Raw genomic sequence first — 16883 nt, 5'->3', positions numbered from 1 at the left:
CAAATGTATAATGATATATGCAAAGAAATTTCAATAGAAAACAGGTCAAATGAATTGAAGTGCAGGTTGTTTACAGCCTTTCCAGCTTCAGTTTTAAATCAAATCACATTTTATTTGTCACATACACATAGTTAGCAGATGTTAATGCGAGTGTAGCGAAATGCTTGTGCTTCTAGTTCCGACAATGCAGTAATAACCAACGAGTAATCTAGCTAACAATTCCAAAACTACTACATTATACACACAAGTGTAAAGGGATAAAGAATATGTACATAAAGATATATGAATGAGTGATGGTACAGAGCGGCATAGGCAAGATGAAGTAGATAGTATCGAGTACAGTATATACATTTACATTTAAGTCATTTAGCAGACGCTCTTATCCAGAGCGACTTACAAATTGGTGCATATACATATGAGATGAGTATGTAAACAAAGTGGCATAGTTTAAAGTGGCTAGTGATACATGTATTACATAAAGATGCAGTAGATGATATAGAGTACAGTATATACGTATACATATGAGATAAATAATGTAGGGTATGTAAACATTATATTAAGTAGCATTGTTTAAAGTGGCTAGTGATATATTTTACATCAATTCCCATCAATTCCCATTATTAAAGTGGCTGGAGTTGAGTCAGTGTGTTGGCAGCAGCCACTCAATGTTAGTGGTGGCTGTTTAACAGTCTGATGGCCTTGAGATAGAAGCTGTTTTTCAGTCTCTCGGTCCCAGCTTTGATGCACCTGTACTGAGCTCGCCTTCTGGATGATAGCGGGGTGAACAGGCAGTGGCTCGGGTGGTTGTTGTTCTTGATCTTTATGGCCTTCCTGTGACATCGGGTGGTGTAGGTGTCCTGGAGGGCAGGTAGTTTGCCCCCGGTAAGTGATTGTGCTAGCTGTGTTGTTGGCTAGCTCCTCCTCAACAACGGTGACCTTTGTCAGGTGAAATCGAACACATCATTAGTTCATTGTTATGAATGTGTTCAAATAAAAGTCTCTAGAAAACAGCCTAAACAAATGCAAATGCAACTACTACAGTGAGGGGGGAAAAGTATTTGATCCCCTGCTGATTTTGTACGTTTGCCCACTGACAAAGAAATGATCAGTCTATAATTTTAATGGTAGGTTAATTTGAACAGTGAGAGACAGAATAACAACAAAAAAGTACAGAAAAACATATGTCAAAAATGTTATAAATGGATTTGCATTTTAATGAGGGAAATAAGTATTTGACCCCTCTGTAAAACATGACTTAGTACTTAGTGACAAAACCCTTGTTGGCAATCACAGAGGTCAGACGTTTCTTGTAGTTGGCCACCGGGTTTGCACACATCTCAGGAGGGATTTTGTCCCACTCCTCTTTGCAGATCTTCTCCAAATCATTAAGGTTTCGAGGCTGACGTTTGGCAACTCGAACCTTCAGCTTCCTCCACAGATTTTCTATGGGATTAAGGTCTGAAGACTGGCTAGGCCACTCCAGGACCTTAATGTCCTTCTTCTTGAGCCACTCCTTTGTTGCCTTGGCCGTGTGTTTTGGGTCATTGTCATGCTGGAATACCCATCCACGGCCCATTTTCAATGCCCTGGCTGAGGGAAGGAGGTTCTCACCCAAGATTTGACGATACATGGCCCCTTCCATCGTCCCTTTGATGCGGTGAAGTTGTCCTGTCCCTTTAGCAGAAAAACACCCCCAAAGCATAATGTTTCCACCTCCATGTTTGACGGTGGGGATGGTGTTCTTGGGGTCATAGGCAGCATTCCTCCTCCTCCAAACACGGCGAGTTAAGTTGATGCCAAAGAGCTCCATTTTGGTCTCATCTGACCATGACACTTTCACCCTGTTGTCCTCTGAATCATTCAGATGTTCATTGGCAAACTTCAGATCGGCATGTATATGTGCTCTCTTGAGCAGGGGGACCTTGCAGGCTCTGCAGGATTTCAGTCCTTCACGGAGTAGTGTGTTACCAATTGTTTTCTTGATGACATGGTCCCAGCTGCTTTGACATCATTGACAATATCCTCCCGTGTAGTTCTGGGCTGATTCCTCACCGTTCTCATGATAATTGCAACTCCATGAGATGAGATCTTGCATGGAGCCCCAGGCCGAGGGAGATTGACAGTTCTTTTGTGTTTCTTCCATTTACGAAAAAATCGCACCAACTGTTGTCACTTTCTCACCAAGCTGCTTGGTGATGGTCTTGTAGCGCATTCCAGCCTTGTGTAGGTCTACAATCTTGTCCCTGACATCCTTGAAGAGCTCTTTGGTCTTGGCCATGGTGGAGAGTTTGGAATCTGATTGATTGATTGCTTCTGTGGACAGGTGTCTTTTATACAGGTAACAAGCTGCGATTAGGAGCACTCCCTTTAAGAGTGTGCTCCTAATCTCAGCTCCGCTAGCGTGCCGTGGAACATCTCGGCGTTCATTATTTTCCATAGAATGCATCGCCCCTCGGCTTTGGATATATACTGACCAAAAATATAAACACATCATGTGAAGTGTACATCATGTTTCATGAGCTGAATTAAAAGATCCCAGAAATGTTCCATTTGCACAAAAAAGTTGCATAAAATGTTGTGCACAGATTTGTTTACATCCCTGTTAGTGAGCATTTTATCTTTTGTCAAGATAATCCATCCACCTGACAGATGTGGCATATCGGCATATCAAGAAGAGGATTAAACAGCATGATCATTACCTAAGTGAACCTTGTGCTGGGGGCAATAAAAGGCCACTCTAAAATGTGCAGTTTTGTCATACAACACAATGCCACAGATGTCTCAAGTTTTGAGGGAGCAAGCAATGGGCATGCTGACTGTGGGAATGTCCACCAGTGCTTTTGCCAGAGAATTGAATGTTAACTTTTCTACCAATGTCATTTTAGAGAAATTGGCAGTATTTCCAACCGGCCTCACAACCGCAGACCATGTGTATCCACACCAGCCCAGGACCCCCACATCCGACTTCTTCATCTGCAGGGTTGTCTGAGACCGTCCACCCAGACAGGTGGTGAAACTGGTTTTGCACTCCCGGAGAATTTCTGCAAAAACAGTCAGAAACTGTCTCAGGGAAGCACATCTGCATGCACCTGACTGCAGTTTGGCATCGTAACAACGAACACAATTGCATTTTATCAATGGCAAATTGAATGCACAGAGATACCGTGAAGAGATCCCGAGGCCCATTGTCGTCTCTTTCATCCACCGCCATCACCTCATGTTTCAGGAGGATAATGCACGGCCCCATGTCGCAAGGATCTCTACACAATTCCTGGAAGCTGAAAATGTCCCATTTCTTCCATGGCCTGCATACTTACCAGACATGTCATCCATTGAGCAGGTTTGGGATGCTCTGGATCTACGCATGTACGACAGCATGTTCCAGTTCCTGGCAATATCCAGCGACTTTTCACAGCCATTGAAGAGGAGTGGGACAACATTCCACAAGCCACAATTAACAGCCTGATCAACTCTATGCGAAGGAGATGTCGCGCTGCATGAGGCACATTGTGGTCACATCGGATACTGACTGGTTTTCTGATCTACACTCTACCTTTTTTATTAAGGTATCTGTGAACAACAGATGCGTGTCTGTATTCCCAGTCACATGAAATCCATTGAATAAGGCCTTGATTTCCTTATATGAACTGTAACTCAGTAAAAATCTTTGAAATTGTTGCATGTTGTGTTTATATTTTTGTTCAGTGTAGACGGCTCTTGGACATGCAGACTCAAGTTCCTCAGAGATGGATAGTGTGTGCAGACCAAGGCCATGTGAAGACATTATCATCTGACTTCACTGTACTGTAGTCACAAGGGCTTCGCAAACCCAGCAATGAAGGAAATGTCTGTCTGGAATTCACATAAATACACACTATGGCACAATTTACATGGTTCACCCACTTCAAACAATCTGACAAACCCACATCCACATAAGTTTGACATGAACCACACACACACACACACACACACACACACACACACACACACACACACACACACACACACACACACACACACACACACACACACACACACACACACACACACACACACACACACACACACACACACACACACACACACACACACACACACACAGCGAGCAGATGCCAATATATCCTCCAAACGCCGGCTTCGAGAGCATTATCACTTTTATACAACGGGTTACCCAGTGGTGTAAAGTACGTAAGTAAATATTTAAAATACTACTTAAGTAGTTTTTTGGTTGATCTGTATTTGACTTGACTATTTATATTTTTTGACTACTTTTACTTTTACTTCACTTACATTCCTAAAGAAAATAATGTACTTTTTACTCCATACATTTTCCCTTACACCCGAAAGTACTTACTTGTTACATTTTGAATGCTTAGAGGGACAGAAAATGATTAAATGCACGCACTTATCAAGAGAACTTCCCTTGTCATCCCCACCGCTTTCGATCTGGTAGACTCAGTAAACACAAATGCTTTGTTTGTAAATTATGTGTTATCCGTCAATTTAAAAAAAGAAAAAAGAAAATTGTGCCATCTGGTTTGCTTAATATAAGGACGGTTTTATTATTCAAGAATGACAATTCGGTACTTTTTCCCACCACCGGGGTTACCAACATATTAAAATAATAATTTACATATTTTCATATTTTGTATTTTATTTGGATCAGATCATGTGATTTGCCTCTGTGTTCAACTTGACCAAGAAAACAATGATTTCTATTTGATTGGCCCTGTTGTACAGCCCTGGTTTGTTTTGAGGGAGAGAAAAACATGTTACTTCCTGGCAGTAGCGTTTGAGCTTCCTGGTGTGTTGTGTTGGAATAATCCCCATCTAATGAAACATAATAGGGAAAAAAGCAGAGTTTCTCCCATTAAAATATTTTCAATAACAGCCGGGACTCTCTGGTGGGGCTGGAGCAGGTGTGACGGCACATTTCGGGGTCAGCTCATCAAGCGACCTCAAGGTCCCAGATGTTAAAGCTGTACCTGTTGAGGTTTTCTGAGAGATGACCGTTCTGTTCCGTTCACTTCAATAATTGCAGGATGATGATTTATTCTGCAGAGGTTTCTGATATCCCTTTCACACACGGACTCTTACACAAAATGAGTGTGAAAGTGATGTCGCCTTGTCTCCTTAATAATCCAATCAAATTGTATTTGAAACGTGCCCCGAATGCAACAGGCAGTGAAATGATTACTTACAAGCCCTTAATAATGAATCCAAGTGTGTGACATGGGGTAGGGGACCAGTAACTTTATGATCAAACTTTATCAATGGAGAAGCAACAGGTTTCCTTCAAATATCATCCAATCACGAAAAACATGATTTTGTTTAAAAAAACCAAAAAACTTTAAAAATACTATATGATCATTGGTGCAAGCTACATACCCTTCCTAGTGTTAAAAAGGCTGTATGACGTACTGCATAACACAAAGTGTTAATTCCCTAACACTGACAAAGTGTAACAGCATCAGCACTAAGCACAGTGTTAATTTAACACCATCAGTTTTGATTTACCACTGGAGAATTTGCTGTGTATAAACATTCCTTACATTTTTTTTACACATAATATACCACATCTTCTGTCTGCAATGGGTATGAGTAACTTTATAGTGGAGAGTATTTTTCCGTCATGTGACCTGACAGTGTGCCGTGTGCAGTTGTTGTGGGGCATCAGGAAGGAGCAGAGGGGAAGTGGGGTGAGGGAGAGAGGGGAAGGGGTGGGCAGGAGATCTAGGGTTGTTGGGGTGAGAAGAGGGAGGAGGATGGTGGGAGGAGGAGGTGAAGGAGGAATGATGAAGTAGGTGGATGGAGGTAGATTACATTATCTTCACTTTAGCACAACAACATGAACTACAACAGTGGGGAAAAGAGAGGCTAAAGAGAGGCTAAAGAGAGGCTAAAGAGAGGCCAGACACCAGTTAGAGCAGCCAGGGCCATTAGGTTCACAAATAAGCAGCTCAGTGCAGAGGAAAGTCGAGCTCTTCAAAAGGCAACACATAGGCTGGTGGATACTGGGCAAAACAAATGTGTTTGTCGTTTTCATGTGGTATTTATGGAATTCTTATGGAATCTTCTGATGGAAATGTAATTATTTGGTTATGGAAAATTGTGCTGGTGTGCCTCTTGATGGTGTTAAACTAAGTAATCCTTTGTAACACAATGCTTTGAAAACAGAGAACACAGTCCATGGTATTTTCTCTGGTGTTCCAGATGTCATATCAACACCCCACCATTGCACACACACGCGCGCGCGCGCGCACACACACACACACACACACACACACACACACACACACACACACACACACACACACACACACACACACACACACACACACACACACACACACACACACACACACACACACACACACACACACACACACACACACACACACACACACACACACACGCCAGGATCAGCAGTAGACAGCAGATTCTCAAGACCCCTGAGTGGTGACAAAGTGTGTGTGTGCGTGGGTGCACGCATGTTTTGTGCATCCGTTTTGTGCATCCGGCCGTGTGTTTCTGTGTGTGCTTCAGCCTAGCATCATCTGTGCATCAGACTGCACCAGAGCAGTGATCAGACCAGACCCTATATCCTCTCACCCCCCAGCAGGCTAGGTTAGGGCCCATCCATCACCCTGGCGTCACACTGAGATGATGTGCAGGCTGCACGGGGCAGCTCGTTCACATTAACCACAATCCTCAGCTATAGCAGGGCAACACGCAATGCTCTTACAGAGCCTCCACTGTATTGCCATGTTGTTCTCCTCCAAGACATGCTTATTTCCCCACTAAATGTTCTTCTGATCTAGGCCAGGAAGGCAACAAGCAATGGATGCTTGGTGTTTTTCTTAAGGACGACGTGCGTGGTTAGTCAGGAAGATTTAGGTAATATGTACATGTAGGTAGAGTTATTAAAGTGACTATGCATAGACAGTAGACAGAGAGTAGCAGCAGTGTAAAAGAAGGGGCGGGGGGAGGGGGTAGCAATGCAAATAGTCTAGGTATCCATTTGATTAGCTGTTCAGGACTCTTATATGGCTTGAGGGGAGAAGCTGTTAAGAAGCATTTTGGATCTAGACTTGGCGCTCCGGTACCGCTTGCCGTGCGGTAGCAGAGAGAGCAGTCTATGACTAGGGTGGCTGGAGTCTTTTTAGAGCCTTCCTCTGACACCGCCTGGTATAGAAGCTTGACTCCAGTGATGTACTGGGCCAAATGCACTACCCTCTGTAGTGTCTTGCGGTTGGAGGCCAAGCAGTTGCCATACCAGGCAGTGATGCAACCAGTCAGGATGCTCTCGATGGTGCAGATGTAGAACCTTTTGAGGATCTGAGGACCCGTGCCAAATCTTTTCAGTCTCCTGTTGGTGATGTGGACGCCAAGGAACTTGAAGCTCTCAACTTGGTCCACTACAGCCTGTCAAATCAAATCAAATTTGATTGGTCACATACACATGGTTAGCAGATGATAATGCTAGTGTTGCGAAATTCTTGTGCTTCTAGTCTCCGACAGTGCAGTAATATCTAATATCTAAGTAATCAATTCAACAACAACTACCTAATACACACAAATCTAAAGGGACGGAATAAGAATATACACATGTAAATATATGGGTGAGCAATGACCAGGCAGAATAGGCCAGATACAATAGATGATATAAAATACAGTATATACATATGAGATGAGTAATGTAAGATATGTAAACATTATTAAAGTGGCAGTATTTAAAGTGACTAGTGATCCATTTATTTTAGTGGCCAATGATTCGAGTCTGTATTTAGGCAGCAGCCTCTCTGTGTTAGTGATGGCTGTTTAACACTCTGATGGCCTTGAGATAGAAGCTGTTTTTCAGTCTCTGTCCCAGCTTTGATGCACCTATGCTGACCTCGCCTTCTGGATGGTAGCGGGGTGAAAAGGCAGTGGCTCGCTCGGGTGTTTGTTGTCCTTGGTTATCTTTTTGGCCTTCCTGTGACATCGGGTGCTGTAGGTGTCCTGGAGGGCAGGTCGTTTTCCCCCGGTGATGCGTTGTGCAGACCGCACCACCCTCTGGAGAGCCTTGCGGTTGAGGGCGGTGCAGTTGCCATACCAGGCGGTGATACAGCCCAATAGGATGCTCTCAATTGTGCATCTGTAAAAGTTTGTGATTGCTTTAGGTGACAAGCTAAATTTCTTCAGCCTCCTGAGGTTGGAACAGCGCCTTCTTCACCACACTGTCTCTGTGGGTGGACTTTTTCAGTTTGTTCGTGATGTGTACGCCGAGGAACTTAAAACGTTTCACCTTCTCCACTGCTGTCCCGTCAAAGTGGATAGAGGGGTTGCTCTCTCTGCTGTTTCCTGAAGTCCACGATCATCTCCTTTGTTGACGTTGAGTGAGAGGTTATTTCCTGACACCACATTCCGAGTGCCCTCACCTCCTCCCTGTAGGCTGTCTCGTCGTTGTTGGTAATCAAGCCCACTACTGTTGTGTCATCTGCAAACTTGATGATAGAGTTGGAGGTGTGCAAGGCCACGCAGTCATGGGTGAACAGGGAGTACAGGAGGGGGCTGAGCACGCACCCTTGTGGGGCCCCATTGTTGAGGATCATTGAAGTGGAGATGTTGTTTCCTGCCTTCACCACCTGGCCACCTGGGGGCGGCCCATCAGAAAGTCCAGGGCACAGGGCGGGATTGAGACCCAGAGCCTCAATGCTGAGTGAATGCTGAGCTGTAGACAATGAACGGCATTCTTACATACTGTAGGTATTCCTCTTGTCCAGATGGGATAGGGCATTGTGCATCGTCTGTGGACCTGTTGGGGCAGTATGCAAACTGAAGTGGGTCTAGGGTGGCAGGTAAGGTGTAGGTGATATGATCCTTGACTAGTCTCTCAAAGCACTTCATGATGACAGAAGTTAGTGCTACGGGGCAATAGTAATTTAGTTCAGTTATCTTTTCCTTCTTCGGTACAGGAACAATGGTGGCCATCTTGAAACATGTGGGGACAGCAGACTGGGATAGGGAGCGATGGAATATGTCGGTAAATCAAATCAAATCAAATGGATTTATATAGCCCTTCGTACATCAGCTGATATCAAGCAATGCAGGTGTAGAAGCACAGTGGCTAGGAAAAACTCCCTAGAAAGGCCAAAACCTAGGAAGAAACCTAGAGAGGAACCAGGCTATGTGGGGTGGCCAGTCCTCTTCTGGCTGTGCCGGGTGGAGATTGTAACAGAACATGGCCAAGATGTTCAAATGTTCATAAATGACCAGCATGGTCAAATAATAATAATCACAGGCAGAACAGTTGAAAATGGAGCAGCAGCACAGCCAGGTGGACTGGGGACAGCAAGGAGTCATCATGTCAGGTAGTCCTGAGGCATGGTCCTAGGGCTCAGGTCCTCCGAGAGAGAGAAAGAAAGAGTGAAAGAGAGAATTAGAGAGAGCATACTTAAATTCACACAGGACACCAGATAGGACAGGAGAAGTACTCCAGATATAACAAACTGACCCTAGCCCCCCGACACATAAACTACTGCAGCATAAATACTGGAGGCTGAGACAGGAGGGGTCAGGAGACACTGTGGCTCCATCCGAGGACACCCCCGGACAGGGCCAAACAGGAAGGATATAACCCCACCCAATTTGCCAAAGCACAGCCCCCACACCACTAGAGGGATATCTTCAACCACCAACTTACCATCCTGAGACAAGGCCGAGTATAGCCCACAAAGTTCTCCGTCAAGGCACAACCCAAGAGGGGGAGCCAAGCCAGACAGGAAGATCACATCAGTGACTCAACCCATTCAAGTGACGCACCCCTCCTAGGGACGGTATGAAAGAGCCCTAGTAAGCCAGTGACTCAGCCCCTGTAATAGGGTTAGAGGCAGAGAATCCCAGCGGAAAGATGTGAACCGGCCAGGCAGAGACAGCAAGGGCGGTTCGTTGCTCCAGAGCCTTTCCGTTCACGTTCACACTCCTGGGCCAGACAACACTCAATCATATGACCCACTGAAGAGATGAGTATGTATGGATTGAAGGTAGAAGCAGAAGTGTTTATTAGTTTACTCCAATTGGGGGATCGGCGGAAAGGTTTGCAGGGAATAATAATAAAGGTATATTCTTTAAAAAGTATGTATGTCTATATAAGTATGTGTATGTATATATGTGTATATATATATGCATGCGTGTATGGATATACAGTGGGGCAAAAAAGTATTTAGTCAGCCACCAATTGTGCAAGTTCTCCCACTTAAAAAGACGAGAGAGGCCTGTAATTTTCATCATAGGTACACTTAAACTATGACAGACAAAATGAGAAAAGAAAATCCAGAAAATCACATTGTAGGATTTTTTATGAAGTTATTTGCAAAATATGGTGTTTAAATGTCTTACTCACGTCTGCAGGGAGAAGGAGAGGAGGGGCCCGCAGTCCTTGGTATCCTCAAAGCGGGAAAGGTAGGTGTTTAGTTTGTCTGGAAGCAAGACGTCTGTGTCCGTGATATGGCTGGTTTTCTTTTTGTGTCTGTAATTGCCTGCAGACCCTGCCACATAGGTCTCGTGTCTGAGCCGTTGAATTGTGACTACACTTTGTCTCTATACCGACATTTCGCTTGTTTGATTGCCCTGTGGAGGGAATAGCTACACTGTTTATATTCAGCCATATTCCCAATCATCTTTTCAAGGTTAAATGCGGTGGTTCGCACTTTCAGTTTTACGTGAATGCCGCCATCTATCCACTGTTTCTGGTTAGGGTAGGTTTTAAGAGTCACAGTGGGTACCATCTCCAATGCACTTCCTATTAAACTCACTCACCAAATCAGTGTGTAAACTGTCAATGAGAATGGTGGTGTGCTCGATCCTCCTTTTCCTGTAGCCCACAATCATCTCCTTTTGTTTTGATCGCGTTGGGGGAAAAGTTCTTATTCTGGGACCACAAGGCCAGGTCTCTGACCTCCTCCCTATAGGCTGTCTCATTGTTGGAGGTGATCAGGCCTACCACTGTTGTGTCATCTGTAAACTTAATAATGGTTTTGGAGTCATGCCTGGCCATGCAGTCATGAGTGGACAGTGAGTACAGGAGGGGACTGAGCACGCACCCCTGAGGGGTCTCCGTGTTGAGGATCAGCATGGCGGCTGTGTTGTTACCTCCCCTTACCACTTGGGGGCGGCCCGTCAGAAAGTCCAGGATCCAGTTGCGGAGGGAGGTGTTTAGTCCCAGGGTCCTTAGCTTAGTGATGAGCTTTGAGGGCACTATGGTGTTGAACTCTGAGCTGTAGTCAATGAATAGCATTCTCACATAGGTGTTCCTTTTGTCCAGGTGGGAAAGGGCGGTGTGGAGTGCAATGGAGATTGCATCATCTGTGGATCTGTTGGGCCGGTATGCAAACTGGAGTGGGTCTAGGGTTTCTGGGATAATGTTGTTGATGTGGGCCTTGACCAGTCTTTCAAAGCACTTCATGGCTACAGACGGGTCAGTAGTCATTCAGAGAGGTTACCTTAGTGCTCTTCGTGCAGAGGGACTGTGGTGGTCTGCTTGAAACAGACTCAGTCCGGGACAGTTTGAAAATGTCAGTGAAGACACTTCCCAGTTGGTCAGCGCATGCTCGGAGTACAAATCCTGGTAATCCGTCTGGCCCTGCGGCCTTGTGAATGTTGACCTGTTTGAAAGTCTTACGTAGTGCATCCCAAGTGGCGTTTTGTGTGTGTGTGTGTGTGTGTGTGTGTGTGTGTGTGTGTGTGTGTGTGTGTGTGTGTGTGTGTGTGTGTGTGTGTGTGTGTGTGTGTGTGTGTGTGTGTGTGTGTGTGTGTGTGTGTGTGTGTGTGTGTGTGTGTGTGTGTGTGTGTGTGTGTGTGTGTGTGTGTGTGTGTGTGTGTGTGTGTGTGTGTGTGTGTGTGTGTGTGTGTGTATCTTCTCATTCTCCTTCGGCACATCCGTTTCCAATCCAATTTCAGCGTTGGGAAGTGAGCTGGATAATGTCCTGAGCCGAGATCAGGGCTGCTGTGAAAGATTCCTGTTAGCCCAGGAGGATTTGGGGGTTCTCTCTCCCTCTCTCCTCTCTCTCTCTCATGTGAGAAAGCCCTGACATTTCCATATCGAGTATCAGGGCAGAAGCTGGACTTCCGATGCCTTCTGATACACTCTCTTCTGAGAGAATTCATCCCATTGTCTGTCTATGTGCTGTACTTAGCAGTGTTACTGTGTAGAACAGAGCATCATGCAGTGTGTTGTACAGATCATTACAACGTATTTCAGTCTCGCAGGAAAAGGAAACAGCTTAGTGCATCCCAAGTGGGTTGTTATTTCTCTGAGGCTTATGAAACGTTCCATAGAAATGGGCAAGGTATGAAATTAAAAACGGCTTGTAAAACGTTACTATATCATTCAATAAAAGGATAAAGAATAAGCACGTTAGTTAGATATTGTTTATGACATGTAATCCCCTTCATCTGCCATCGCCACGCAGACATGATAACTGTTCTTCTCTTTCCTCATCCCATGTTGTCCGCCAAAACCTTGATAAGCCCACTGCAACATTGTACACGCAGAGATAACAAAGCTTATGCAGTATATTGTTCTATCGTCTACACATTGGCACCACATACGGGACGATCTGCTACAGCATGGGTCTGGTTTATAAATCAATTCACCGTCGACAGTTCATTGTGGACCGTGGACCGTTTACTCACAAACCTTGCTGCCCACTGACTCTCTCAAATTACACTCATGACTATTTGCTTTAGGTTGCCTATGGGGAGATAGAGGATGTGAACCCTGTAACATCACGAGGGGGATGTATTTTTAGTCTCTCCGTGAAATGTCTATTCAAGCACAGCTCCCTTTAGACTGCCAAGGGCCCAGCTGTGTGCTTTAAGTTAGCTCCGCTGATCAGCACTTTTTGAGCATGCATCTGTCGTGAATGTTTGGATGTGGGTTTGGAATAGGGTGTGGGTGTGTGATAGAACATAATTGGGGATGGATGGGGAGTTTGGTGTCGACCCCGGTCCCCCTGATTGGAGGGGGGATTCTGGGATGAAAGCCTTGACATCCGGCAGGGAGTATTATGTCATTCCGTGGGCGGCGACTTTTATTCCTATTCCTTGTTCCGGGCCAATAAAAATCAGCGCTCCAAGGAATACATCTGGACGTTCCAGTTCCAATATGGAATCGGACATGGCAGGCATCTCCGTGGACTCGATATACATTTACATCCACACACAGTGAATGAATGGGAATAGTCCCACTTGAATGAATAAGTCAATCGGAGAGGTTTCAATTGACATTCAATTGAGGCATTATGTTACGGTATGGTTTCCATTGTTGTCCATGTTTAATGTACAGCATCCTCTGCCTACACACATTCCAGCTAACACTTGACTTGACCCACAGGAGTGAGCTTATGTTTACTCAGCCCAGTCTTCATTGTATATTAAAACGGATAGTACAACCGACGCACACATCCAATTACTTTACTTAGAGATTGACGAGGGCCTATAGATAAATAGCCACATCTATGAGTAGAGATGACTTTGTAGCTTAATTACATATCCATCAAACAGTGACTAAGCAAATAGATGAATTGCTGACAACGTACGGAAGTGACCGCAGCAGAGGTTGAAGCCACTCCATGCCAACAAATGGAACAGAGTCCGGCTGAGACGGAATCCATCTCATTAGAGAGCAGAGCAGTGTGCTGCTGACGTATCTGAATCCTTTTCCACTGGTCGGATGGGTCAAACACGAGCCAACTGATTTAGTATCAGTTTTTAATCACATCAGTCTTTCTTAGCCTGAACTGAGTTAGTGACCATTATCTGCTTCGGAGGGTGAAATGCCAGACATTGAAAAGTTTGACTGCTCCATATGTTGGAGTGGACCAGCAGCACCTCTGCCAGATGACTGATTTAGAATAAGTTTTATCCAATTATCAAGGCACACCTCATCGCTAGCCTGAACTGATTTGGTGACCAGAGAGAGCTACCTGGGAGGGTCAAATGTCTGATGCTGATATAGGATCAGTTATAACATGGCCCACCACCCTCTTGACTTTTTCCACATGTTGGTACGTTACAGCCATACTCAAAAATTAATTTAAAATGTATTTCTACATCAATCTACAGTACACACAAAACCCCATAATGACAAAGCAAAAACATTATACAGAAATATTTACAAATGTATTACAAATAAAAAACTGAAATCACATTAACATAAGTATTCAGACCCTTTACTCAGTACTTTGTTGAAGCACATTTGGCAGCGATTACAGCATCTAGTCTTCTTGGGTATGACACTACAAGCTTGGCACACCTGTATTTGGGGAGTTTCTCAAATTCTTCTCTGCAGATCCTCTCAAGCTCTGTCAGTGTGAATGGGGAGGGTTGCTGCATAGCTATTTTCAGGTCTCTCCAGAGATGTTCGATCGGGTTTCAAGTCCTGGCTCTGGCTGGGCCACTCAATGACATTTAGTTGTCCCGAAGCCACTCTTGCATTGTCTTGGCTGTGTGCTTAGGGTTGTTGTCCTGTTGGAAGGTGAACCTTCGCCCCAGTCTGAGGTCCTGAGAGTTTTCATTAATGATCTTTCTGTACTTTGCTCGTTCATCTTTGCCTCAATCCCAACTAGTCTCCCAGTCCCTGCCTCTGAAAAACATCCCCACAGCATGGTGCTGCCACCACCATGCTTCACCATAGGGATGTTCCCAAGTTTCCTCCAGACGTGATGCATGGCATTCAGGCCAAAAAGCTCAATCTTGGTTTCCTCAGACCAGAGAATCTTGGTCTCATGGTCTGAGTTTTTAGGTGCCTTTTGGCAAATTCCAAGCAGGCTGTCATGTGCCTTCCACGGAGGAGTGGCTGGCCACTCTACCATAAAGGCCTGATTGCTGCAGAGATGGTTGTCCTTCTGGAAGGTTCTCCCATGTCCAAGAGCAACTCTAGAGCTCTGTCAGAGCTGTCAAAGAACATCAGGTTCTTTGGTCAACTTCTTCCATTTATGAATGATGGAGGCCACTGTGTTCTTGATTATCTTCAATGCTGCAGAAATGTTTTGGTACCCTTTCCCAGATCTGTGCCTCAACACAATCCTGTCTCTGAGCTTTACGGACAATTCCTTCGCCCTCATGGCTTGGTTTTTGCTCTGACATGCGCTGTCAACTGTGGGACCTTATATAGACAGGTGTGTGCCTTTCCAAATCATGTCTAATCAATTGAATTTACCACAAGTGGACACCATTCAAGTTGTAGAAACATCTCAAGGATGATCAATGAAAACCTGAGCTCAATTTCGAGTCTCATAGCAAAGGGTCTGAATACTTACGTAAATAAGGTATTTCTGTTTATTTTATTTAATACATTTGCAAAAACTTCTAAAAACTTTCACTTTGTCATTATGGGTTGTTGTGTGTAGATTGCTGAGTTTGTTTTGTTCTTTAATCCATACTTTCCTAAGGCACTGTATGTAACTGCCTAACTATTATTTAAAAGCATGTTTGAGCTAAATCCCTTATCCCTTGTACAAATAAACTCACATATGTGTACGTCAGCGAGCATAGTGGTTAGAGAGTTGGACTAGTAACCGAAAGGTTGCTAGATCAAATCCCCGAGCTGAGGTAAAAAGGTACAAATCTGTTGTTCTGCCCCTGAACAAGGCAGTTAACCCACTGGCCGTCATTGTAAATAAGAATTTGTTCTTAACTGACTTGACTTGTTAATTAAAGGTTAAATAAAAAATGTATTAAATAACAAAGATAATGTTAACCCACATTTTACAATGATGCCTAATGTAGTTTGCAATTTATATGTCAAAACTGTGTAAAAATCTTGGGAATTTCATACAAATGTTGGCATGAATGATGTTCTCATTATTTTCTACACATTGAGACTAACATGAATTGTAAATGTAATAATTGTGCATTCATTTCAGTACACATTTAGCTGGTAACAGGGTTGACACTTAGATAGCAGGGTTGACAGAACAACATATTTTACCATGTCAACCTGTGTACGTTTTCAAATTAAGATATAAACATCCCCATGAAATAAGAAACATAGGTCTAAGAAACATAGATATTATGTTTGCTGAAAAAAATGGTATTTGCCAATGAAGCAGTTGTTTTTTTAAATGTTTATTGATGTTCACTGTCCCTAAAGTAAGAAAACAACTAAGTCAATTTTAAACTAAGTAAAGTTTTAACATCAATGCCGTTAGCGGTGCTGATTGACATTTGTTTAACAAGTTTGGACCACACTTGTTTCAGAATTTCAACTCCGCAGAAGTTGTTGGCGGTGCCATGATATCTGTAAATATAACATTCACATAGTTAAATCAATGTGTACAGCTTTGCACAAGTTTAATAACTTTATTTCAATTGGAAGGCGCTCTTTGGTGTTATTTCCCTCTCATAATTAAACAAAGTTGAAGCTCCTTTACTTTATTACTAAACAATAAATTAAAAAACGTACAAATGATATTTGGAGAACATCAAAAACGAGCAAAAATTCACCTCAGTCGATCCACAAATACATTGCCTATTAGCTGTAGCGGTTCAGTCAGTTGTAATGATGAATTGCGTAAAATCATCAGCTCTTTTCTCAAATCACAGCGCTCACATTTGTATTCCTAGGCATTACTAATCAAGCTCCGCACACAGATGATTGTATTATCACATTCACGTGAAATTTTAGAGTATTACTTACAATTCTGTATTAATATCAGTGATGTAGTGGTAAAAAAAAAGGTGGGTAATGGGCAAACTATAAACTCCAGTGGGCGATCGAGGTAAGACGAACAATGTTTATAAATGTATTTTTTTGCATTTTGAATGCATTTTAATGTAGGCTTATAGGGGAAAGCTGTTCATATTGAAACATGTTTTTTTTTCATTGCTAACTTGTTTGA

General features: G+C 43.7%; 1 protein-coding gene across 4 annotated transcripts in view; it reads left to right on the top strand.

Annotated features, from left to right (window-relative positions):
• Positions 1 to 16883, top strand: part of itga1 (integrin, alpha 1) — a 68272-nt gene that overhangs the window by 16209 nt on the left and 35180 nt on the right. For 3 of the 4 annotated variants that reach the window (XM_046369554.1, XM_046369552.1, XM_046369555.1), the window contains exon 2: positions 10393 to 10443. The exons of the other annotated variant lie outside the window; for it this stretch is intronic. In XM_046369554.1, the coding sequence (XP_046225510.1) occupies positions 10393 to 10443 (51 nt within the window). The remainder of the gene's footprint in view (positions 1 to 10392; positions 10444 to 16883) is intronic. 4 annotated transcript variants of the gene reach the window in all.

Source organism: Oncorhynchus gorbuscha, linkage group LG11 (assembly GCF_021184085.1).
Source record: "Oncorhynchus gorbuscha isolate QuinsamMale2020 ecotype Even-year linkage group LG11, OgorEven_v1.0, whole genome shotgun sequence".
NCBI classification, from domain to species: domain Eukaryota; kingdom Metazoa; phylum Chordata; class Actinopteri; order Salmoniformes; family Salmonidae; genus Oncorhynchus; species Oncorhynchus gorbuscha.
The sequence above is the reverse complement of the archived record's forward strand: the minus strand, read 5'-3'. Positions and strand labels throughout refer to the sequence as shown.